Source organism: Ochlerotatus camptorhynchus, unplaced genomic scaffold (assembly GCF_037179485.1).
Source record: "Ochlerotatus camptorhynchus isolate MF236.1 unplaced genomic scaffold, CSIRO-AGI_Acam_v1.1 ptg000015l, whole genome shotgun sequence".
Taxonomy (NCBI): domain Eukaryota; kingdom Metazoa; phylum Arthropoda; class Insecta; order Diptera; family Culicidae; genus Ochlerotatus; species Ochlerotatus camptorhynchus.
The window spans coordinates 44,158-68,683 of NW_027040507.1; the positions used below are offsets into that span (position 1 = coordinate 44,158).

Sequence of the window (24,526 nt, forward strand, 5' to 3'; positions counted from 1 at the left end):
ACATTTACATTAACACTAAACGGCGAATCACGAGGCGTGCAAACTATCCTGCTAAAAGCTACAATTGCATTCGTTAGTGTGAAATCTACTCACACCGTGGCTGCCTGACTGACTGACGACAAATCCTATGATAAAGGCATATGTTTCTTACTATGAAAATGTTTACTAAAATCAAAATATGTTATCCCTTTCTGTTTTCGTGTTTGTGTATTTGTTTTAAGGCACATTTAGGTATCTCATTTTCTATCGTGTCTGGTTGTATAAAGTAATCCAAATCAGAAGTCGTTCATTTTTCTTTTAATAGAATAATCAACGCACTGGTTGTCTGCATAAAATTTGAGCTATCAAAAATGATTCTTCTATGGATGCAAAATAGCTGAATCCATTTGTTTTCCTTGTCCCATTTTAAACTTTCCCAGAACAACAACAACAACTAAAAAGACAAACTAATTCTTCAAGATGTCTAAAAAATTAAAACCATTTCCCTAGATCTGTTTCGGTTCCGTTTTGGTGGTTCTGTTTGTTTGCTAGTTTTGCTGATTGTATCGTTGTCTCTCTTTGGCGACTGATTCGTTGAGCTACTATAGTTGGGAGCTCTTGTTGCTGGTCAGAATGCTGTACGCGCAACCCAGCGCCCAGGAGATTTCGTGTCCGTCGATTTTCTTGTATAACTGAAACGGGGAACAACATTTGTTAGGCAATCATCTACTAGAAAACACCCCAGCACTACCTTTAGTGGTGTCTTCGGTTTGAGACCGTATCCTTCTTCCAGCAGGACGGCGAGGAATGTGAGATCTACGCACATGAAGGGTTGATCGGTGTTGGCGTCCGCGCATACCTCCCGAGAGCGGGTAATAAAGTCGCCAACCGTGGTCTCACCGCCCTGGAAAGGATCTGCGGGAGAAAAAAAAATTGCAATTAATGTACCTGTAGGAATATTTTATTTGCACGATCAAAAATACGAGCCGCGTAAAAACAGAATTGAGTTTAATAGCAGAACTGGGCGTGGCGATGCGATATGATAGTAGTGACATTAGTAACTAAAATTACGGAAATAGTGACCAAATAAAGACTATCGAATAATAATTAAGTTACCAACAATGACATTAAAGGGTGAATCAGAAACTTCCAAGATGGTATCATATTGGAATAAACAATACTTTTTGTCAAAGAAACTTAAATTCATATTTCATAAATTCTTATGACGAGGCGCCGTAGCTTAGTGATTACCGTTTCTGCTTATTGAGCAGAAGGTCCGGGAGTTCAATCCCAGACCCGTCCCTTTCCTCGTATTTGTCACCATGCCTAATTATCTATCCCCATTACAGGGCTGGTAGCGACCACTGCTGTCAAAAATAATGATTTTAGTGACCATGTTGAAGAAATAAGTGACCAAATAGTGACTTACAGTTGTAAAAATAGTTACAAAAAGTGACCTAAGAGAAAATAAATGTTTGATGTTTTAGACTTATTCAACAAGTATCTCATAAACACTTATGTACGATATGAACCTTTAAAACGCAAGATTCATTAGAAAGTTTATGGCCAAACCCACGGTATTATTCAGGGTGTCAACTAAATAACTTCAAAAACCTGGAAAACCGGGAATCCGCAGGAAATTTATTGTTTCTTTAAAATATCTGGAAGGCTCAGATAATTTAATAATTTTCTTACAAAGGATATTTAAAGAAAATAATGAATTTTTAAATACAAGCATTTAATGTTTATCATTATTTACATTCACACTTTGAACTTTATAGATCCACAGTGAACTAATATTCAGTAACAAATAAATTAAAAAAAAACAAAGTCTTGAATTGTTTTTTTTTTTTGAGCATGCTTATTTTCTAGAAATTTTAAATGTGAACTAGTTCTGGACTTAAAAGCTATAATACTTATATAAATTTTCAAGAATCTGGAGTCAAAATCCATGCACAGTTTTAAAAGCTCGTTAAATTTTATTATAATTACTAAGGACCTTATTTCAAGGAAGTTTTGGGAAAAAAAAAACTTTCAGAAAAAAATTCAAATGAAGGAATTTTAGATTTATTGTGAAGCCAGAAAATGTGGAGTAGAATTTCTAGAAACCCTGAATTAATTTCTAGTTTTTGCTAATTTTAATGAAAACTCTGAAAATTTCTGACGGGCACAACTCCTTCAGAACAAAATTTCAGGGGCCTTCTGAGGATTATTTTATAAAGTTGTGGGAGAAAACGAATCCAGAGCATAAGTCCTTGGAATCTTTTTGAAAATACTAAAAGGAGGATTACAATTAAATCTGAGAATAACTCCAAAACATTTTCAAAGGAATTCGGAAAATAAATTCAGGAGGGTTTGCCATACAAATTATGAGAATAAATCTAAGGAATTTGTGAGGAGAAATGCCACTGAATTCTTAGGAGACTTTCAATGTGAGCAGAATTCCAAGGAGTGAGATTCAAAAAGAGAATTTCAAGATAATTCCGAGGAAAACTAAAAGAAAATTGAATTAGGAGGATAGCTTTATTGAAATGTTGAGGAATATTTCAATGGAAATCAGAATGGACTATTCTGAGGTCTTCAGAACTACTTGAAAGTTCCCAATTTTTTCCTGAATTTAATGAAACTGCCTTGAAGTGCTTTTGTAGTTTGAGAAACTAGCCGGACACTTACAATACTTCTCATCAAATTCTTAAACTTCCCTGAACTTTATAGGACTTCCTAAAATTTCCTCAATGTTTCTAACGTTGCCTTGAAGTTTCGACAATTTCCTCTAAGTATTATAAGCATTATAAACGCTCACTTATTTTCCCTGAACTTATCTATGGTTACCTGAAGTTCTCTAAATTTGTTTAATAATCCGGCAAATTTTCTGATACATTTTCATAATTCCCTGACGCTTCTGACGTTTTCGGATCAATCATAGAATTTATGGAATACCCCATAAATCCACGGCACTCCTTGTAAGTCGCTGCAAATTTGCTTAAGTTAATGGGATTATTCTGAAGCTATCTGATCGTCCTTGAAGTACTCGGAACTTCGCTGAATATCATGAAACTATCTAAATTTATAAGAAGTTCTTTGGAATTTCTTGAAGATATCACTGCTTGCTTAAAGTTCTCGCATTTTTTTAATTAATGAAACTTCGTTGATTTCCTCTAATACATTTAACTAAATTTTCGCATTTTTTAAGTACTAGAAATCTCCATAGTATAACACGCTTAAAATACTCTCACGTTTTCCAGATGTTCATATAATTTTTATCACGTTCAAGAAATTCTTTCGGAGCTTTACTGAAGTTTCCGGAAATTCTCTGAGTTTTTCGCAACTTCGCCATAAGGTTTCTACAATGAGGGGGAGAGGTAGCTCATCGATTCTTCCGGTTCGCCTCCTAGCATCGTGCTATAAGGTACCAGGCGATAACCAGGGTAGTTGATCGATAGCTCGATGACGTCATTTCGTTGACGTAAGCAATGGGAAATTCTCATAGCAGGCGTTGACGATGGGACGTTGTCGAGTTGTTGAATAGCAACTATCGTGGTAACTCACCGATTACCTGTCGATCTGCCAAATTTGGAAAGACGTCTGCATTGAATTGTCTCATATAATAATATTCCGCCCACTATATCACAAGAAATTGCGAGTAGCTGAGTGGAATGGAGATAAGTTAAGCATTGGGTACAGGACCAAGTCTCCCCTGGGTGGTGCCAGAAGATGAGCGCAATAGAATCATCAAGTTGCCATAAGGCACGGAATGAGACTATTGCATGGCTGGGTAGTCAAAGTCTTCCATTCGTTAGTCATTTCAGGTGGATTAGAACAGGTTTAGGTGGGCGTTGGCCAGATTTGGATTTTTCAGATGTAATCCTGGATAGGACCCTGTCATTGAACGTCGCGTGAAAGTGGAACTTAATGAAGGCCTAAGTACTTTTTCGTAGTTTTTAGTTTTCGGATTTGAAAGATCGTCGGTTACAGTGGCCTGATTACTGAGCAGAAAAACTCGGTCCCAGGTCCTTACATATCAAAGAGATTTATGATAAAATCGCTTGTGTATCGTGTATTTTGGGAAACTCGTTGTTGTCGTTGGTTCCGGGTTTGAATGGATACACAAATTTGAGCAACGGTATTATGTGATATGAGGGGCTCGGTGGCCTTAGAGCAACCGTTTTTGCTTACTGAGCAGAACATCATAAGTCTAATCTCAGACCCATCCACATTCAAGATTCGTCAATCGTTTTATTTGTTAATATGACTACATGGTAATAACAGCAACTCGGTGATTAAAAAGGTGCTCGTCTGCCTAGTGGCAAACGTTTTTGCTTACTGAGCAGAAGACCGTGGGTTTAGTCCCAAGCTCCTTTGCGTTATATGATCGTTAGGACATCAATTCAGCTTATCGTTTACCAAAACGAACCCTGCTGCAAACCCAACCCTCTTATCCAACATCCCAGTGATTCCTCGTGGAAGTGCAGAGGTGTTCTCGGCTTCCATCAAAGCGAGTGTCATGTCAACACAATCCTTCCCATTCCTTTCTTGACCTGTGTTCGGGCGCGGCCAGCGCTGGTATTGCCTAATTTAAGATCACCAGCTTTTACACATTGAGGATGATTGCTAGTCCCAAGCATCGTCTATTGGTTCTCTGTGTAATTACAGCTGATCGGGCAGTAACAGAGTAGCAACCGTGGGCGGTCAATCAAGCTCAAGCTCAAGCAAGCTTCTCTAAGGTTTCTACAATGAAATTATTTGAACTGCCATTTGATTCACTAATCTGTCTTGATGTTCTCGATGCTTCCCTAAAGATCTCAATGCTATTTAAGATCTCGGTTCTGCTCGGAAATAAATGGGATTCCCGTAAACATCTTTAAATTTCCCTGAAATTCTCTGAACTCCTGTGAAGTATCTGGAAAATTTCTGAAGTTTTCATAAATTCTCTGAAATTCTCGGAACATCTTGAGGGCTCCGATTTTTTTTTTCAGCACATCATGGAACTATCCTGATTTCCACTTTTTTATTCCTACTCCAAAAGTCTGGACTAAAGCTTCGGAAACTGCTCTTAAGATCTGAAATTCCCCAAAAATCTCTAGCTTTTCTGAGGTACTTAGAACTTCGTAAAAAATTGCACAATACCCCTCATGTTTTCTATATTTCTCAAGTTCGCTTGACACCTGTGAAGTTCTCTGAAATTCTACGAACTGCATAAAAGTTCCCGAAATTTTTCGGATGCTTAAAGAACTGCTTTGAGGTTCTTGAAGCTTCCAGTAAGTTCTCCATATTTTCAGCGCATTAACTTCTCTCATGTTCCTGCAGTTTGTTTATGGACCTTTACTGAAATTCTCAGCATTTCTTTTTATTACTTAGAATTTCTCCAAAGATCCTACACTTACGAACTTTGAAAAAATCATTTTTTTTCTTGATTCTGGAGCTTTCAAAATTTTTAATATCTTGAACATGAAATACAAAACTCCAAGATATTGAAAATTTTTAGATCTTTGACTTACTCAAATAAAGTAAGTTTTTTTTAAAGTAAGTGTTAAACTTCAACATTCAATGGATTTGATTGTAAAGCTGTTTCTTTAACACTGATTGCCATGTCTTAAAACAGTTAATGTAAATTGCTGTTGTTCTTGATCTACAAAAAAAACATATTTTTAACACATTTAAAGAATAGATTTCTTATTATAAACCTGGATTTTATCCGGTAAAGTACTGAAAAAACCTGAAAAACCCACCCTGGAGTAGACACCCTGTAGATATAGAAAGACGATTAAACGCCACAAAGCAAAGAATGATCAATCTTGAAATATATTCACGCTAAAAAAGTTGAAAATAGTGACTTATTACAAGAAAAAGTGACTTTAGTGACTTGGCCTTAAAAAGAGAGACTTTTTAGTGACTGGCTTGAAAAAAGTGACCAAGTCACTAAAAAGTGACTCGCTACCAGCCCTGCCATTAGATTTGAATATAGAAATCTGCTTTACCGATCGCATCAGTGAATCCAGATCAGAAATAACCAGACCCACACTATAACAACACACATTCCTTCCAATGGCAATCGTAGAGACAAAGAGGTAAACACCATAGAGGTAACTCTAAGACTAGAAGGTCCCGAAATAACGTGCTCAACTTTTTGGCTCAGCTCTGGTACTCTCTTCGGTCCCAAGCTAATCAATTCACCCCTGGAAACATAGGAAAATCCACGAGTCCCTCATTTTATCTGTCAAACTTTCATAGCTAATCAAAACATACATTGTGTAGTACTAGAATTTCGACAAGAATGGGGTACGTTAGTCGTTTGCTTGGGACCAATAGGCTAATCAAGTAGTGAGCCAATTTAAAATCGTTAGTTTCGTATTGATTGTTGTAAACACGGCCTCTATAACAACGGTTGTCATACTAATCATCCTTCTCCATTCCAAAAAGACCGTGTAGACGTGGCCGGCGCCGGTGCTGATTTTAGAACTAGCTTGTATGGAGTGAACTTGCACATTGAAGATGGAAAAGCTAATCCCAAGCGCCATCTATGTGATTATCTGTGCATTTATGCGTATTAGAGCATCTCCACCACTGTTTCTAAATTAGATTTGCGCTAAACCAGTTAAAGGCGATGAAGAATCCGTCTCCTGCACGAGGGGGGGGGGGCAACACATCTAAATCTCAATTTAAGATGCTCAAAAAATCTCACATCTACTTGCATCCCGCATAATCTTTTTGCAGGAAATCTTCAAAATCGTCATCAATCGTCTTTCTATCTACTCAGCGTGTGAGCAGCTAGCCACAGCAAAACACAATCTTTCCTGCAGCGTAGATAGAGTCGTCCCCCTCGCTCCTGCATGGCTTTTTGCGACAGGATGATTCACCTGAAATGCGGTGGCACAAAGTTGAACAAGGCTTTTCTGAATATGTTCCACACTAGCCCGAACTTGTTTTGGATGTGCAACGAGTGCGCGAAGCTGTTCCGTCGTTTGGTAGTACGATTAATTCTATCACCGAGAAACAGGAAATCACACACGCTGAGCTTAGGAAGGAAATGACTAAGCAAGGACAGCAGATCGCTCAGCGGTCGAAACGAATCGCATTGACAACTCCAACACACTTGAGTTCAGGCGATCTTATACGTCAACTGCCATTAAAACGGCGCCGCGATGAAGGCTCGCTCACCAGCAAACCACACTTGTTGGTGGTACTAAAGCAGTAACGGATGACAATGTCTTTATCGAGGTCCTTACCGTCCCTGGACCCACCGAGCTGTTTTGGCTGTATCTTTCTCGTATACATCCTAGCGTGAAATCGGAATCAATCGAGAAGCTGGTCAAAGGTTGTGTACAGTGCGATGTTAAGAAAGGATCCGACATCAGCCGTATGAGTTACATATCGTACAACGCCGGATTGGCTCCCAAACTACGTGAAGTTGCTCTTACATCGGATACATGGCCGAAAGGAATTTTGTTCCGTGAATTGGAAGATGGTTCAAAAAACATGTGGATGCCTCGTTTAAGCACACCTGCTCAACTCCCATCTCCGGACTAGACCCAGTATGCTGATTCAGACTTGGATGCCGCGTTGTGAATTGGATCGCTGTAAACCATAACGCACTGCCTGTCGCATTATGGGAGAACTCGAACCACTCGATCCAGCCGCGCTAGCTGTTTCCCGCCATCAAAATCGTTCTATTTCCTGCCATCAGCGTCGTTCTGGACCTGCGGTCGAGTTCGGTGGTGGGGTCTCCCAACTATTGTCTTCAGGCAAGTATGCATACATTAGTTACAGTAATTTTCCTAATCAGCTTCCGTGTTCCAGTGCAACGCCAGCGAATATTAAATTAACGAGGCCAATCTGGAGTCCAAGATGGCAGCCATCAAGGTCAGGGAAAAGTCTCAAATACACCACCATATGGGTATTTTCGGAACGGGGACGACGCGAAGGTGCCGAAAATCGATATTTGACGTTATTTTGGAATCCAATATGGCGGCCATCGGGTTTCAGAAAAAGTGTCCAATACCCTACAATAAGGCATTTTTGGAACGGAGATGACGCGTAGATGCTGAAAATCTATACCCGACGCCATTTTGAAATTCAAGATAGTGGCCATTGGTTTTATGAAGTGTCAAATACCCTAAGATATGGGTATTTTCGGAACTGGAACAACGCGCAGATGCCGAAAATCGATATCCGATGCCATTTTGGAATCCAATATGGCGGCCATAGGGTTTCAGAAAAATTGCCAAATGCCCTACAATATGGTTATTTTCGGAACAGGGACAACGCGTAGATGCCGAAAATCAATATCCGACGCTATGTTGGAATCCAATATGGTAGCCATCAGGGTTCAGAAAGTGTCAAATACCCTAAAATATGAGTATTTTCGGAATGGAGAGAACGTGTTGATGCCGAAAATCGATATCCGATGCCATTTTGGAATCCAATATGGCGGCCATCGGGTTTCACAAAAAGTGTCAAATACCCTAAGATCTGGGTATTTTTGGAACGAGGACGACGCGTAGATGCTGAAAATCGATGCCATTTGTAGGCTATTTGACACTTTTTCTGAAATCGGAAGCCTCCATCTTGAATTTCAAGATGGCTTTGGACATCGATTTCTTTCTTCTAGATGTCAGCCCGATTTGAAAAAAAACCCACATTGATCGGTATTTGACAGTATTTCACAGTTTTTCTGAACCACGTCTCATCCCCATTATAAAAATAACCATATTTTAGGATATTTGACACATTTCCGCAAATCGGAAGCCGCTATATTGGATTTCAAAATGGCGTTGGATATCGATTTCTGGCCTCTAGATGCCATCCCCATTTCAAAAATTTCTATATTGATGAGTATTTGACAGTATTTCCCACTTAATCTGAAATCGGAAGCCGCCTTCATGGATTTCTAACCAACGTCGCATATCAATTTTCAATCTGTAGACTTCATACCGATTACAAAAATACCAATATTGATGTGTATTTGACTGTATTTCCCCTTTTTCGTAAATCGGAAGCTGCCATCTTCGATTTCAAAATTGCATCGGTTATCGATTTTCATCTTCTAGCTATCATCCCAATTCCAAAAATACCTTTATTGATAAGGTATTGATGATTTGACAGCATTTCCCACTTTTTCTTAAACTGGAAGCCACCATCTTGGATTTAAAAATGGCGTCGCATATCAATTTTCGATCTCTAGACGTCACCTCGATTCAAAAAATACCCATATTGATGGGTAAACAAATCACCCGGTAATGATACATTTGACATTCACGTGCACAGATCTATGCGCATTGACGAGTGCACGGATGGATTTGAGTTCACTCACTCGACAAAAAGTGACACAACAGCGGGGCCCTGTTTACTAAAAATGAACACATGAATAATGCTCGCGTAACATTTGAAAAGGGCCTATCAACTTTTGTAAATAATTTGCTACGTCCTTTTCACGAAAACCTAAGTACGCCCACGCAAACCAAGAGCACTATCGGGAAGGGGAGAATTTCCTCTGCCCGATGGTGTTGTTAATTTACGTGAGCGTATTCGGTTCGCGCGAAAAAAGCTCAACAAGTGTTGTGTACATAAGTTGATAGACCCGTTTCAATTGTTACGTGAGTATTATTCATGTGTTCATTTTTAGTAAACATGGCCCCGCTGTTGTGTCACTTTTTGTCGAGTGAGTGAACTCAAATCCATCCGTGCACTCGTCAATACGCTTAAATTAACCGAATGAACAATCAACAAAAGTCATAAAAACTGCGCGAATTTGGATCGAACAGCATCGCTTCAATGCAAAAGTAAGTTCATTTGACATTGAAATAAGAAATGAACACGAGTCAAGCTAAAACAAACAGTATGAAAACCGATCAAAAGTGGCTCTGTTGATGTTGACGGGGCTCTGCTCGAAGAGAAGACAGAATGACTTTCAATTGAAAGTGATGGTTGACAGCTTCATCGTCGCTTGACGATTTTCGATTGAAAGTGACTTTGTGGGGCCCTGCTTCTACCAAAACGCCGGTGGTATGAATTCTGATGTTGAAGAGTACCGCCTAGCTGTATCGGATTGTTGCTACGATGTAATTGTCCTGTGCGAAACGTCACTCGATTATCGAACGCTTTCCAGTCAAGTCTTCGGTCCTGACTACCAGGTCTTTCGTTGAGATCGGAATCCTAACAACAGCCGTAAATCTACTGGTGGAAGTGTCCTTGTAGCTGTCCGTGGCGGGTTGAACAGCCATCAATATGGGTGATCGCACACTATTTCTATGCGCTCTGTACATTCCACCTGATCGAGTCCAGGACAATGAACTCATCGATACTCACTGTCGGTCAGTTTTCACAGTTATCGAAAGTGCCACTCCAGTTGATGAGATATTCTTTTTTTGGTGACTTCAATCTGCCAGGCGTTTCATGGAGTCCATCTCATAGCGGATTCCTGTATCCAGATCCTGATAGCTCTACATTTCACGCAGAAGCTAGTAGCCTTCGCGAAAACTACAGCGCAGCGACGCTTTCTCAAATTAACCATGTAGTTAACGAAAATGGCACACAGGACAGGGCAAGGCTCCATTCATTTCCTCGGCTCCTTGTGCACTAACTAAGGTAGTTCCATATCACCAACAATCAATACGAAACTAACGATTTTAAATTGGCTCACCACTTTAGTAGCCTATTGGTCCCAAGCAAACGATTAACGTACCCTATTCTAGTTGAAATTCTATTACTACACTATGTTTGTTTTGATTCGCTATGAAAGTTTGACAGATAACATCAGGGGTGTGTGGATTCATGCAGAACATGCAGGGGTGAGTGAAATAGCTTGGGACTGCTTGGGACCGTTGTTCTGGTACTGAGTGAGCCAAAAATAATAATGATTTTCTTCGGGACCCAGTGGTCTTAGAGTTACCTCTATGATATCACCCTGCTCTAATTGTCACTGTTGAGGACAAACTCGTGCGTGAATTCGACGATTATCCTGCTACGGTTTCTTATAACTTCCGTAAAGCTGACCACCGTAGCATGATAGATGTATTGTCTAACATGGTATGGGAGAACATCCTTGATCCAGATGATGTTGAGGCTGCAGCGCAAACCTTTTCACATGTCTTGGCATATGCCATTGATAGACACGTCCCGAAAAGAACTCACCACAAAGTGTCTCACCCTCCCTGGCAGACGAGAGTGCTACGTAGGTTGAAGTCAATCATTATTTACATTATGTGAGGCTGAATCACATGTACGAGTCAGTCGTGAATGCTTTTCAAATTTCCAACGAGACATCCAGCGCAAACTTAAGCTACACCCGCAATCCTCTTGGAACTACGTGAACGAGCAACGCAAGGAATCCGGCCTCTCATCGTCTATGGAATTCAACGGAGAAGTTGCTGCCACCGTTCAGGATATATGCCGCCTTTTTTCCGACAAGTATATTCACTAATGAGGAACTAACTGACGACCAGGCATGGAAAATCATTTGCATTCATTTCGTGCATTCATTTACATTCATTTGCCTCTAACTTTTTTCATTAACAGCACTCCGCAAAATGATGTAAATAGCTTTTGTAGGTTTTGTTATTAGCTACAACTTTTGTTAACAAGTCAAATCCATATCTCTGATGTATGACGAACCAGTGCGAACAGAAGCCACTACTGTTTTTCAGTGAATGTAATTTACATTCACTGAAAAACAGTAACAAGTTCTGCCAGCTCTAGTTCGTGATGCATAAGAGATACAGATTTGAGTTATGAGCAATTGTTGTAGCTAACAACAAAACCTACAAAAGCTCTACACATCATTTTGCGGAATGCTGTTGATGAAAAAAGTTAGAGGCAAATGAATGTAAATGATTGTATGAAATGAATGTAAATGATTTTCCATGCCTGCTGACGACCATATTAACCTGGCTGCCAGGAACGTTCCAGTAAATTATCAAACGCTGGGTGCAATTGATGTTAATGGCCGCGACTCTGCTCAAGTCATCCTTCAATCCTGGACCTGATGGAGTTCCATCTGTATTTTTGAAGAGACATATTGCTAGCTTGTTAATTCCGCTTCTTCGCCTGTTTCGAATGTCTCTCTCCAGTGGCATATTTTCATCGTGAAACGAGCTGTGGATAACTATCGAGGAATTACATCGTTAATTGCCGTTTCGAAGCTATTCGAGCTAGTGAATATGGAACCATTGCTGTCCCATTGCAGGCAGTATTTGAGTGCTGATCAATATGGGTTTACTGTCGGCCGCTCTACAACCACCAATCTGCTGTGTCTCACATCGTATATAACCGAAAGTATGTCGGATCGGGTTCATCCGGACGTTATTTATTCAGACCTATCCGCAGCATTCGACAAGTTGCTAAACTCGGCAGGTCCGGTGTATGCGGTAATCTTCTGAGTTGGTTTCGATCATATCTTACCGGTCGCCAACTGCAGATCAGCTAGCTTCTTCGCGACATCAGGTATACCTCAGGGAAGCCACATGGGACCGTTGATTTTTATACTGTACTTCAACGACGTGCATCTGGTCATCGAAGCTCCTCGGTTATCATATGCAGATGACCTCAAAATCTTCCTTCGAATCTGCTCCATTGCTCCGAATGTCACTTTCTTCAACGTCAGCTGAATGTATTCGCTAGTTGGTGCAGGTTAAACAGAATGGTAGTGAACCCAGCCAAATGCTCCGCTATTACGTTCTCATGAAAACAACAACCGATATTATTTAGCTATGACCTGCTTGGCTCGACAATCGAACGCGTGAATCAGGTGAAAGACTTGGGTGTGATCTTGGATTCGCAACTTTCATTCAAGCAACACATTGCATATGTTGTCGATAAGGCGTGAAGAACTTTAGGGTTCATTTTTAGGATAGCTAAAAACTTCACCGATATCTACTGTCTAAAATCTCTCTATTGTTCGCTTGTTCGATCGACGCTTGAGTATTGTTCAGCGGTTTGGAACCCAAACTACTACAACAACGGTGCCAAGAGAATTGAATCTGTTCAACGTCGCTTTCTTCGTTTTGCGTTGCGTAGATTGCCTTGGAATGATCCGTTTCGATTACCCAGTTACGAAAGCCGTTGTCAACTTATCGACTTAGAACTTCTCCGGACTAGAAAAGACACAAGTAGAGTCCTAACCGTGACCGATATCCTGCAAGGAAAGACAGATTGCGAGGCTATCCTGAGGCAAATTTACCTGAATGTTCAACCCCGACCGCTTCGTAATAACCTTATGCTAAGACTGCCTCTACGTCGGAAAGTTTTCTTCTGTTTTTCGCCGGCAGGAGTAACTGACTATGTAGCTCTGCGAAACCGAGGGACTAATAAAATGTTGAAATTATTGAGTTCCTGATTTTTTGCCACTGAGGTGCTTGAAGAAGCAGTGTTAGAAATGGATGTAACATCTCCGGAGACCGAGAAGAACAGTAGAGAGGAAGCAAGCGATGCCCAGAAACAACAGCCGCCTATTTTAAAGCAGCGGAATGACTAGTATTATGTACTTCTACAAATCTGGAATTGAAAACTGTACGGAGAAGGAACCCAAATTATAGGCATCATGCCACAAATAATTTGGATGATACTCCGACCACGTCGTTAAGCACTTATTATGGTATTTCTTAATAAGGTTTATGACTCACCGGAAGCCCGAAGAATAATTAATGCAAATGCGAAGTCTAATAAAATGTGGAGCCAAGCCTAAAAAATAACTTCCATGCCGAGAAAAGTTAACGATACAAACAAATGTACGCAAACAAAGGGTCACTCCAGATATCATCAAGTCCAGAGTTAATCAGGTAAACATGAGGATAATTACAAGTCTATAGAACCTCCATGACAAATTCGTATAAATGACGTACATAATCGTACCAAAAAATGCACTGATCTTGCGTTCGAATTCTCGCGTATCTCCTTCAGGACTAAATCTCTGTATCTGCGCCCACTTTAAAATTTCTCCAGGCATCCTCCGAAGTTCATCGAGCATGACAGAACTGCACTTTCCCCGTCACAAAAGTCTTTTATCATACACTGCGCATTTCCTCGGACACTGCTTATTGGCTGGTGAGATTAGGAGCCACACGAGCTTGCGCTATAATATAATCATTATAATCTCCAGTACTCACCGACTAATCCCGTCTCGATGGCCCGATCGAAGAAATAGCTAAACGCCGAGATCTCGTGCTGCTTCAATGTCACCGGTTTTGGCTTCAACGTCGGAAGCACCTTCTTCCGAACAATGGACGAGCACAGCTCGTAGTCGACTTCGGGATTTTCAGCCGTTGCTTTGGAATTCTCTTTGCCACTGATGTAGTACTGTTCCGCCCCATATCGGAACAATTTATCCTTCACAATAGAATTCACACATTCGCTGACCAACTTGGTTTGACCCTGGGGAGCTCCGTTGGTGAAAACGGCATGTCGAACGGCCATCAGTCCCGCTCCCAGGTAGCTGGTTGTGAATACGTCCACATACGAGTTGACGGTAGGAACTTTATGCATGAAATCTGTGTACAGAGGAGTTTGGGAGACGTCCTTTGGAGCGAAGGTAACCTGGGTGCTTCCACCGCCAAGATCCAGAGCTGCGACCGTATTGTGACCGTTCAATTTTCCCAGCAGGAAGTTGATAGTGAACCACGAGAAAATTCCCTCATCGGTTCCGTCCATAATCTCCACCGAGTGGTCGTTCACCAAGAATCCGGACTTTTCGAACAAATTTCTGCAAGCCTGCAGCAGTCCCTCGGCTTGTTCCGGTTTCAACAACCTCAGTCCGGCAGTGGCTTTCAATACTAGCGGCGTGGTGGCCATCTTCTCCTTTGGTATCACGTTTTTAGCTTCCTGTAGCAGTTTATCAATGGTGGCTGCTCCGTCTTCTGGTTTATCGGCGAACGCTGATAGTCCTGGCTTGGAGTGTTTGTACAGCTCGTAATCCAGTACCAATCGTCCGTCCAGATAGCCGCGATGAAATTCAAACGCTAGCACACGGCTTCCGGTGGATCCGGCATCTATTACAACGGCGTACGTTTTCTCATGATAGCCGAGCTTTCCGGCTATGCTATCGACGATCGGATGGAACGAATCGGTGTACGCCAAGAATAGGAATATTAGTAGCGATGCACTCACCACCAGGCAGAAGAACGAAAAGCGAAGGTTGTTGGCCACTATTTTGGGGTTGGGCTTTCGGCGAGATCCGACCGGCGCTTGGGTGCGTTCGGAAGCATCCTGCTGCTGAAGCTGCAATGGAAGCAGGAAAAATAACAGTTAGTACAGAATCTGAGTACCTTTGAATAACTATGTATTGTATTGAATCATGTCCGATTAGAAAAAACTAAGTCGTCATCAAACTTATACAAGTTTGAGTAATGAGCTCAAATCATGCAAGTCATTGTGGTCCCATAAAGAAACCTATAAATGACTTTGCGCTTATGACAGTCAGTCGCTCAATCGTGTCGTTTATCAGTTTGTCTAGTAAAAGGGCTGATAAAAAAGCCTTGAAACATTATTCAAGCGTTCCAACGGGAGGAGTGTGTGTGTTTAAGGGACACTGACCTACGCGTGTCATGTGATGAAAGATCGCGAGATAGGAAATAATTTTAGAACACGTTTATTCACCCTCAAGGCCACGTCTAACGATGATCATTAGTTTGCATAGTCGACGATTTCAAATACCAATCTTTCACCACCCCCTTGCCGTGTATGAAGCTGTTTTTGTGTATATTTGCACATTACCTCGTCGCTTTGCACTCAATTTTTAAAGAGGTAGACGTGAATAGACAGCAGGTATTGTGTGTAGAAGTACTACTTAGTAAATTCAGTCTCAACTGATAGATTTATAAAAAAAAAATCACAGGTATTTACCAGCTGATACTCGTATCGCATTTTCGTCTGATTTCACAAGTAGAATCAACAGATATTGATTTGAATGCCACAACAGGTTGCTCGAGGTAGCGTTGCTGTTGGTTCTGCGAAAAAGGGTAATGCCCTTTGTCCGAAATATTCAACCAACGACGACAGATGCCCAGATTTATCCAAACACAATCTCATTGTCGTTGCACTGGGAAGGTGATAAGCAATTTTTTGCTCCTCCCCGACGTTGTCTTCTGCCTGATAAGCAAACTGGTGTGGCGTCGCGAATCGTAGTTCTTTATCTGTCTGGCATTCAACTATTATCACTGGAAAGCGTCAACCTGCTTCATCTTTAACTTGTTGATATGGCATAAATATTGGCGGTCTTGCGATGCAAAATTTCTGATTCCTTCTTCTGCTAATTACGCTCCAACAAGCACTTTTTCCACCACTCCGCGCTACCACCCAAAACAAACTTTGACATTTCACTCTTCCATCCAGGAAGTGTCACCTCCTCCCTTACCCCACCCCTTAACAAGCACATCAACGTTGTGTAATGAACAGCATAAATTTGTACTAAAAAAAAATTGCAAACGATGGAAGACTTCAAAAATCACTTGACTCACCTTCCGATTTCGCAAATTCTGATTTTGCGACGGCATTTTCTCGCTTCGTCTGCTTAGGTTTAAGGAACAAAGTCAACGAATAAATTAAAACAAATGAAAATCGTAACTACGAAATACTAAACCGGTACACCAAAAGCCGCTAGTTTCGCGAAGCTCCCGAACTGGCCATTCAACGATCCTCACGGCAACGATACCAAAACAAAACTGCGGACAAAAGGCGTCTCGCCGCTGTCCAGCGATTCATGTGCGAAATATGAATGAACTTGTGTGGTGTGGAGCTTTTACAGCTTTTCGCACGCCGCAAGAGCTTTTACTACCGTGCCGCTGTAAAGATAACTCGTCTATTGGCAAATCAAAGTTGGCACTAGTGGAGAATAGAAGAACTATGAGAGTGATGGTATCAAAATTTTACACGGTGAGGTATACGAGTGCAATCTTAAAATGCTTTTATCTTGCAAATGGAGCATTTTATTTAATTCTGGTTGATGCTATGTTAGTAGAAAATTTAAGGACTACTCAATTGGCAAATCAAAGTTGGCACTCGTGGTGAATAGAAGAACTATGAAAGTGATGATGGTTTCAAAATTTTCCACGGGAAGGTATACGAATGCAATCTTAAAATGCTTTTATTTTTCAAATGGAGCATTTTATTTAAATCTGGTTTCTGCTATAGTGGTAGAAAAGCTGAAATCTATGTATACACTTAAAAATCAGAAAAGAAATTATTTTTTCTATATTATATGTTAATTGAGTAGTCCTTATGTTTTCTACTAACGTAGCATTAACCAGATTTAAATAAAATGCTCCATTTGCAAAATAGAAGCATTTTAAGATTGTACTCGTATACCTCACCGTGTAAAATTTTGAAACCATCATCACTTTCATAGTTCTTCTATTCTCCACGAGTGCCAACTTTGATTTGCCAATAGACGTATAATACAGAAAAAATAATTTATTTTCAGATTTTTATGTGTAAACATAGATTTCAGCTTTTCTCAAGGGGTAGGTCACTCCGCACACCAATCTTGGGTCATCTTTTTTGTCAGTGTGCCTCAAGTGTGCAGCAGGTGTGACGATTGTGCCGGTCATACACTGATAAATTAAACTATTCCCATTTTGCTTGAAATTTAATCAATTTGACATTAAGCTCAGTTTAATCATATCGAATGATTAAAAATTAATCCTCTCTTTCTAAAAAATAAGCATCTGATATTAATCCCAGTTTAATCATGGTTTATTAGATTGTAGATTATCTTTTTTTGAATAAATTTTAATCATTTTTGATTCTATTTTAATAATTTTTGATTTAATTTTAATCTTTTTTGATTATATATCAGTATTGAAAAAGAATAAAATTTAATACTGGAAAGATTATTTCGATTTTAATCATGCATGACTACTGCCGAAGTAATCATGGCTCTGACTCAATAAGGTGAAGCGGGAATCTGCATACTTTTTAAGCTTTTTTGATTTAATTTATCTTTGAGTGTAGAGCAAGCTGCGATTTTTTGTAAAATACCCATCCCGGCAACCCGGTATTGCTGACACCTTGAATGTTTTGGTCTGAAATCGCAAGGATAAATTGGATTGAGGATGGCGCGCAAAGTGGAGAGTGTGCGAAATTTCGGTGATTTGTGTTCCATAGGGTAATAAAAGTCTGGTGTTTGAGTGCTTTATAATGCCCTCAAAGGTAGACCAGAAACCTAGCTTTTCCTGATGTGAAAAGCGTCGGTCTATCAGCGGCCAGAAAGAGTTGGATCCGGTGGGGAGCGTTGTTGGAAACCGACTGTAGAGGATGATGAATAGACTACTTTAGTTTGTTTTGTGTGCGTTGCAGCATTATTTGAATTAAGGGCACTAATGCGGTACAAACTGCCTCTTTCTCTTGAGCCCACTCTAGAACCTACATTTCATATTTAGATCTATAAGTGAACTGCTGGTCTGAGTTCCTTTGGTATACTCAATTAGAGGATGTTCCTGAAAATACAGTCAAACAGCACGTAATGTTGTGAACAACTTCAACGACAGTTGTCCAGCAGTGCTCCCATTTTATTTACAACAATCCAATGCCTACAAGATTGTGTTGAAAGTGTGCCGAAGGTATATCGAAGGTGTGTTGATGAATGTGCCCAAGCTGTGCCGAATCTAATTTCGGCACAATGTGCTGAGTGACTTACCCCTTGGCTTTTCTAGAACTGTAGCAGCAACCAGATTTAAATAAAATGCTCCATTTGCAAAATAAAAGCATTTTAAGATTGCACTCGTATACCTCACCGTGTAAAATTTTGAACCCATCAACACTTTCTTCGGACGTTTCTATCACAAACGAAGTGACAGACGGAGCGGCTCGAAAACTTTGGAGACTAACCTGCTATTGCAATTTTTCAGTGTACCACATGGCAACACAACTGCTACTGGATTGTACCACATGGCAACACTACTACCAACAATCAATACGAAACTAACGATTTTAAATTGGCTCACCACTTGACTAGCCTATTGGTCCCAAGCAAACGATTAACGTACCCTATTCTAGTTGAAATTCTATTACTACACTATGTTTGTTTTGATTCGCTATGAAAGTTTGACAGATAACATCAGGGGTGTGTGGATTCATGCAGAACATGCAGGGGTGAGTGAAATAGCTTGGGACTGCTTGGGACCGTTGTTCTGGTACTGAGTGAGCCAAAAATAATAATGATTTTCTTCGGGACCCAGTGGTCTTAGAGTTACCTCTATGCTACTACCAACAATCAATACGAAACTAACGATTTTAATTTGGCTCACTACTTGACTAGCCTATTGGTCCCAAGTAAACGATTAACGTATCCCATTCTCGTCGAAATTCTAGTACTACGCAATGTTTGTTTTGATTAGCTATGAAAGTTTGACAGATAAAATGAGGGGTTATTGGTTTTTCCTATGTTTCGAGGGGTGAATCGATTAGCTTGGAACCGAAGAGAGTACCAGAGCTGAGCCAAAAAGTTGAGCACGTTATTTCGGGACCTTCCAGTCTTACCAACAATCAATACGAAACTAACGATTTTAAATTGGCTCACCACTTTAGTAGCCTATTGGTCCCAAGCAAACGATTAACGTACCCTATTCTAGTTGAAATTCTATTACTACACTATGTTTGTTTTGATTCGCTATGAAAGTTTGACATATAACATCAGGGGTGTGTGGATTCATGCAGAACATGCAGGGGTGAGTGAAATAGCTTGGGACTGCTTGGGACCGTTGTTCTGGTACTGAGTGAGCCAAAAATAATAATGATTTTCTTCGGGACCCAGTGGTCTTAGAGTTACCTCTATGGTGCCATCATCCACTAGATGGGATAGTATTTTTGTTTTGGTGCTGGCGCTTTTGCTGGCAGTTGTGCTGTCTGTGTCCTTTTTGACACCTGTTCTGGTACAAATTGCTGTCTTTTGCTCTAGTACCGGGTGCACCAGGTACACTAAAAAAACAGCTAGGTGAACCAAAAAAAAATCGCGTGAAAGAGGTCCTTACCCTTTGGGTCCATGCTAATAAGCCTTAAGCAGGAGAGCATCGAAGGTTCCAAATCCGAGTAAAATGTGATTCTCTTCTTATTCGGAGGCAATCTATAGGAGATGTGGCTTTGCGGATGGTGCAAAAAGCTTTCACAACTTCTTATTCAGCTTCAATCAGCGTAAAGGCCTGATGTTATCGTCCAACGGTCAAGAATCTAATGGACGAAAAATCCATCTTTATGGAGACATGGTTTTGGGATAGAAACATTTGCTCAGGGAATTTGCTTCTACACGCAGTTTCTTCCACAGTAACTTTCCAAATAGTTCCTTATTCTTCCTTTGAATGGCATGTGAATCGGTTTGGCAATGTTATATTCCTTGAATCAAAATGGTCTCTGGAATAAATTAAAAAATAATGCTTGATTTTTCTAAATACGCACACACAAATTCTCGGAAGACATCGGTTAAATAATCGAATAAAATCTGTCTAGCAACGGAGGTAACAAACTAGCGCTAAATATTTCTTAAGTATTTTTAAGAATTTGCAGGTACCATAGATATCAGTAAGAACTTTCTGAGTATAATGCGAGAAATCTAGACTAACATTTGAAAGTGGCGGAAGAGCCAAAATGTAAACAAACCATATTTTGCCACATATAGAGAGAATAGTTCACAAACTACTCGATAAACACGAAAAAGTAGAAGAAAATATCACTTCAAATCATCAAAAACGTTTCTTCTTACATGGCGTATTTCCTACTTTCAACTCTATGATGCATCTGGTTGTTACGCCTTGGACCAGAACTACGAATTATATCGTTTTATTATGCCAAACGTATTGATTCTGTAGTATCTAGTCACGCCCGATTCATTTGAAATGCATCCGATTGATAGTTCACGTGTAAACAACGAACAAAAAGAAGACCAAAAAATCTCCGGGCGTAATTCCACTCTCACAAAATTTGCGAACGAAGAACCAAGGCGGAACAACAAACAAAAAATCCCGAGGGTGTACTTCCACCGCGTATCACCAGTGTTGGCAGTTCAAAGGGTGGAAGATCCGGGGGGTAACAACATGTATGAAATTATCAGGGCGTATGATGTTTTCTTCTCGATTTCACGACAAAGAAAACTTTTTTTGAGTTTTTGGTGATGCATGATGATAGATTACACTATTAACTATATGTCAAGCTTATAAAATCATCCAGAAAATGGAAAGTCGTGAAATAGGATTAATTTTTAGGTCATCAAAATTCAGAAGCGGTTTTCTCGATATGGTCATTTTGGAATTACGCCCTTTTCAAATGTTAGTCTAGAAATATAAAGTTTAGAGAGGGATGCCCCTAGCTTTTTTATTGATAAAATGCTTAACAACCCCCCTTTTTTACTGTAAATTTCTCAAATACCATGATTTTTATTGTTATGAACCATGAATTTCGTTGTGATTTTATGGTAATGGACAAAAATGTCCAATGTTTTGACAGTAAATATTATGGTTACAATGACAATAAAAATCATTGTATTTTTTTTTTCGGGTGTAGTCAAGTAGTGAGCCAATTTCAAATCGATAGTTTCGTATTGATTGTTGGTTGAATCGAATCATTCGTTGGACAACAATCGAGATTTATGACGGTGAATAGGCGCACACTAATGCATCATTTAAAATCCAGGAGTACGAACAAGAGGGAAACAGATTAGTGGCAAAACAAACCATCCATTCATCCCTGTGTGCTAGACAGAGAAAGACGATCAAACGTCAGAATTGTCTATAGTAAAGAGCCTGAATTTATAAAGAGACGACATGTCAAAATTGGAACAGTCGACTATCTGTCAAAGTCATACGAAAAGTCATTCCAATCGAGCAGAAGACCTGTCAAATGGATAAGATGTCGTCTCTTTATAAATTCAGGCTCTTTAGTCTATAGTGAAAGGGAATGAAAACGGTAGAGATAGAGTCGGTGTATAATGAGTCACGCCAAGAGAAAAACAGTTGAACTCGCATCACGGTTTTCGAAAGATTCCCTTTCTTTTCACTTGGCAACAGAGGACTTCTGCATCAACTTCAAATGACTTCTAGCGAGGAAAAAAAGTAACGACTGTAGTACATCATTAAATTAGTGATTTTGTCAATTTATCTTAACGAAAAATAGTAGAAATTCTTTATTACTGACCATTACAAAACGTATCGCATGACAAATGTAATGCCCACTGCGTGTTTATGATCATTTCTTCGATTATATTTTATGCAATACCTTTCGTGGACCTTTCATAGCATCGTAATGCTAGTTTACTTTGCACGATAGGTAGCCGGTTTGACAGTTCAATAGGTAGACTTGGCTTCACTCTTGGCGTGACTCATTATACACCGACTCTAGGTAGAGAGGCCGCTAAGTTCAAATTTGGGTTTTAAAAACCCAAATTTTGTGTAGTTCTATTTTTCCATGCAGTGAAATTGAACTTTTACAGTAGCGGGCAATCGAAGCAAGCACACCCCAGCAAAGCTCTCCAGTTGTCAATTACAAAAAAAAATCAGTTCCACACGCCGTCACACAAAAATTCATCAGTCCTCCGCAGTCAGTCAAGCAAGAAACATCAAGATCGTCAGAAAGCTTCAAATAGATCCATCCAGAGAGCACACAAGAAGCCTCCGGTCCCACGGTTTAGCATTATCAATCGGTGCAACGGAAAACAAGTGTGTACCTAGTATTTTTTTTTCGCTACTACGTTCTTATCACTAACTTTTTTTTTTCTTGACTGCCGTCGCGCGAGGAACAGAAAGCAGTTTTATAAAAGCGGTCAGCTGGCACCGAACGGATCTCATTTACTTGACTGTCCCCGTCTGGAAGTGGTGTGGTGAAGTGATTTAAAAGTGAAGAGCTCTACACAATACGTGAAGCAAGGAAGCAATAGTAGAAGTTTCTACTCCGGTCTACACAAAGGGGTGCTTGTTAGATTTTCTGGAAGTTGTTGGAAGCTGTGAAACTAGTTTGGGGAATTGATACATCCGCCAGAATGGAACACGTCAATGGAAGCACAGAGAAAGAAGTCCGAGTCTGGGGCGATGGATGGTGAGTTTCTCTTCCCCAGTGGGATTTTATACACCTAAGCTAGGTACAATATTATTGATTAATGGTTCAAGGTCTTTGACACGGAACTTTCCGAGCGAGGGTAAAAGGGCGTGAACGGAAAAGGATAACTTTTCAGAGGAGTTATAGATGTTTCTGATACAGCATCACTGTTTCCGTAAATAGATTCCCTCTCAGAATCAGCGAATCGTAATATTTTGAAAATAGAGCACTGCCTATAGGAAAAACTTCTAAAAATTTCCACTCAGAAAAGTAGGAAGATTTCGTAAGCCGAAACCTTGACCTTGTACCGCAAACGGGTTTCTGGCACGGGGATGCCCTACAGGTTTTCACAATTAGCTACAGGCGAGAAGTGATAGAAAAGGGTTTAGTGCCTTATACCTGGAACGTAATATAATGAGCAATAATCGATTCGATTGTACCTCCGTTCCCTCGTTACACATCTAGTGAATGATTCATACACTCTCTGCATTCAAAGCGCGATGATGAGTAGGAAAGATGATATCGAACGATGTGAGTTTCGAAAATAAGATAGATGCATTTTAAGCGACCCGTGTGAACGCCGGCCCACTGCTACTGAGGGATCATCGAACGCTACTTTCGAATGGAGCATAGATTTGTTAGTGGAAATTTTCGTGCGTGTGATGGACAACATGAAACAGTGGGTTCACGTTGCGTTCTAGGTGGCCAATACATTCAAAATTATCTGCATACAAAATGCGACATATTTTTAACTATTGTCTTATGTTTCATGTAGGATTCTAAATCTATGGAACCGTCAGACAACCTTCAGCGTTATTATACACAAGTAATGTCTACGTACGAAAGTACGACACATCTCTCTCGCTCTATCTCGTTCCACGCGGCCGGTAATAAGCAAGCATGCGCCGAAATTCAAAAAAATATTGTTGTGTATGTACGTACCGCTACTTGTCCCATGGCAGTTTCCCGATGCCGGTTATCTTCCTTCTTCCCCATCGACACTACACTACAACAACCAGTCAAGCAAGCACGCGCCCGTATCGTATGATTCAAATTTACACCTATCAGAGAAAAGTGTTTAATGATGAAGTCGTCGGTTCGCGGCTGTGGCATGATGGAAATTTTAAACGGGTGCGCCCCGATGCGCCCTTAGAATGTTTACGTGCGGTGGGAATTGAAATTTCTTTGTAATGATTTTTCGAAATTATATTCGTTTGAAGAATGTTGTTAATACAGTCAATTCTTCGTATATTGATATTGAAGCGTTCATCGATTTATAAGATAGGATGCTATTTTCCAATATTAAATCAGACAGATGTCGTCCCTCCGGTGGTGGATAAACCAGTTTTATAGTGTGGAGATTTTCGGAAAACCGGGGATTTTTTTCTCTAGGAATATTGCATCTTTCTATGAACAAATTTCTACATTGTATGCCTTGTAATAATAGCGATATCATGTAGAATTAATATGTCGTACAAACTGCATAATTATTGAGAATTTTAACTAAAAGTGAATTCTCAAGCGAGGGGGACGACTCTATCTA

At 40.1% G+C, this 24,526-nt stretch overlaps 2 protein-coding genes across 4 annotated transcripts in view; one reads left to right on the forward strand and one right to left on the reverse strand.

The window, feature by feature from the left end:
• Positions 1–289: 289 nt before the first annotated feature.
• NTPase lies at positions 290–16,628 on the reverse strand. Of its 2 annotated transcripts, none has more exons than XM_065222775.1 (4): positions 16,425–16,628; positions 14,079–15,186; positions 731–894; positions 290–671 (listed from the first exon to the last, which is right to left on the reverse strand). In XM_065222775.1, exons 1-4 carry the CDS (start codon positions 16,458–16,460, stop codon positions 582–584), a joined length of 1,398 nt encoding a protein of 465 aa, XP_065078847.1. In that variant the 5' UTR covers positions 16,461–16,628; the 3' UTR covers positions 290–581. The 2 variants fall into 2 exon arrangements, with proteins under 2 accessions (XP_065078847.1, XP_065078855.1); XM_065222783.1 differs by lacking the exon at positions 16,425–16,628 and adding an exon at positions 15,811–16,267.
• A 5,877-nt stretch (positions 16,629–22,505) lies between these two features.
• Positions 22,506–24,526, forward strand: part of Pect (phosphoethanolamine cytidylyltransferase) — a 44,028-nt gene continuing 42,007 nt past the window's right edge. The window contains exons 1-2 of one of the 2 annotated variants that reach the window (XM_065222921.1): positions 22,509–22,607; positions 22,691–22,983. In XM_065222921.1, the coding sequence (XP_065078993.1) occupies positions 22,928–22,983 (56 nt within the window). In that variant the 5' untranslated portion in view covers positions 22,509–22,607; positions 22,691–22,927. Of the gene's footprint in view, positions 22,984–24,526 lie in introns of both variants that reach the window. The other variant, XM_065222928.1, reaches the window with a different exon arrangement.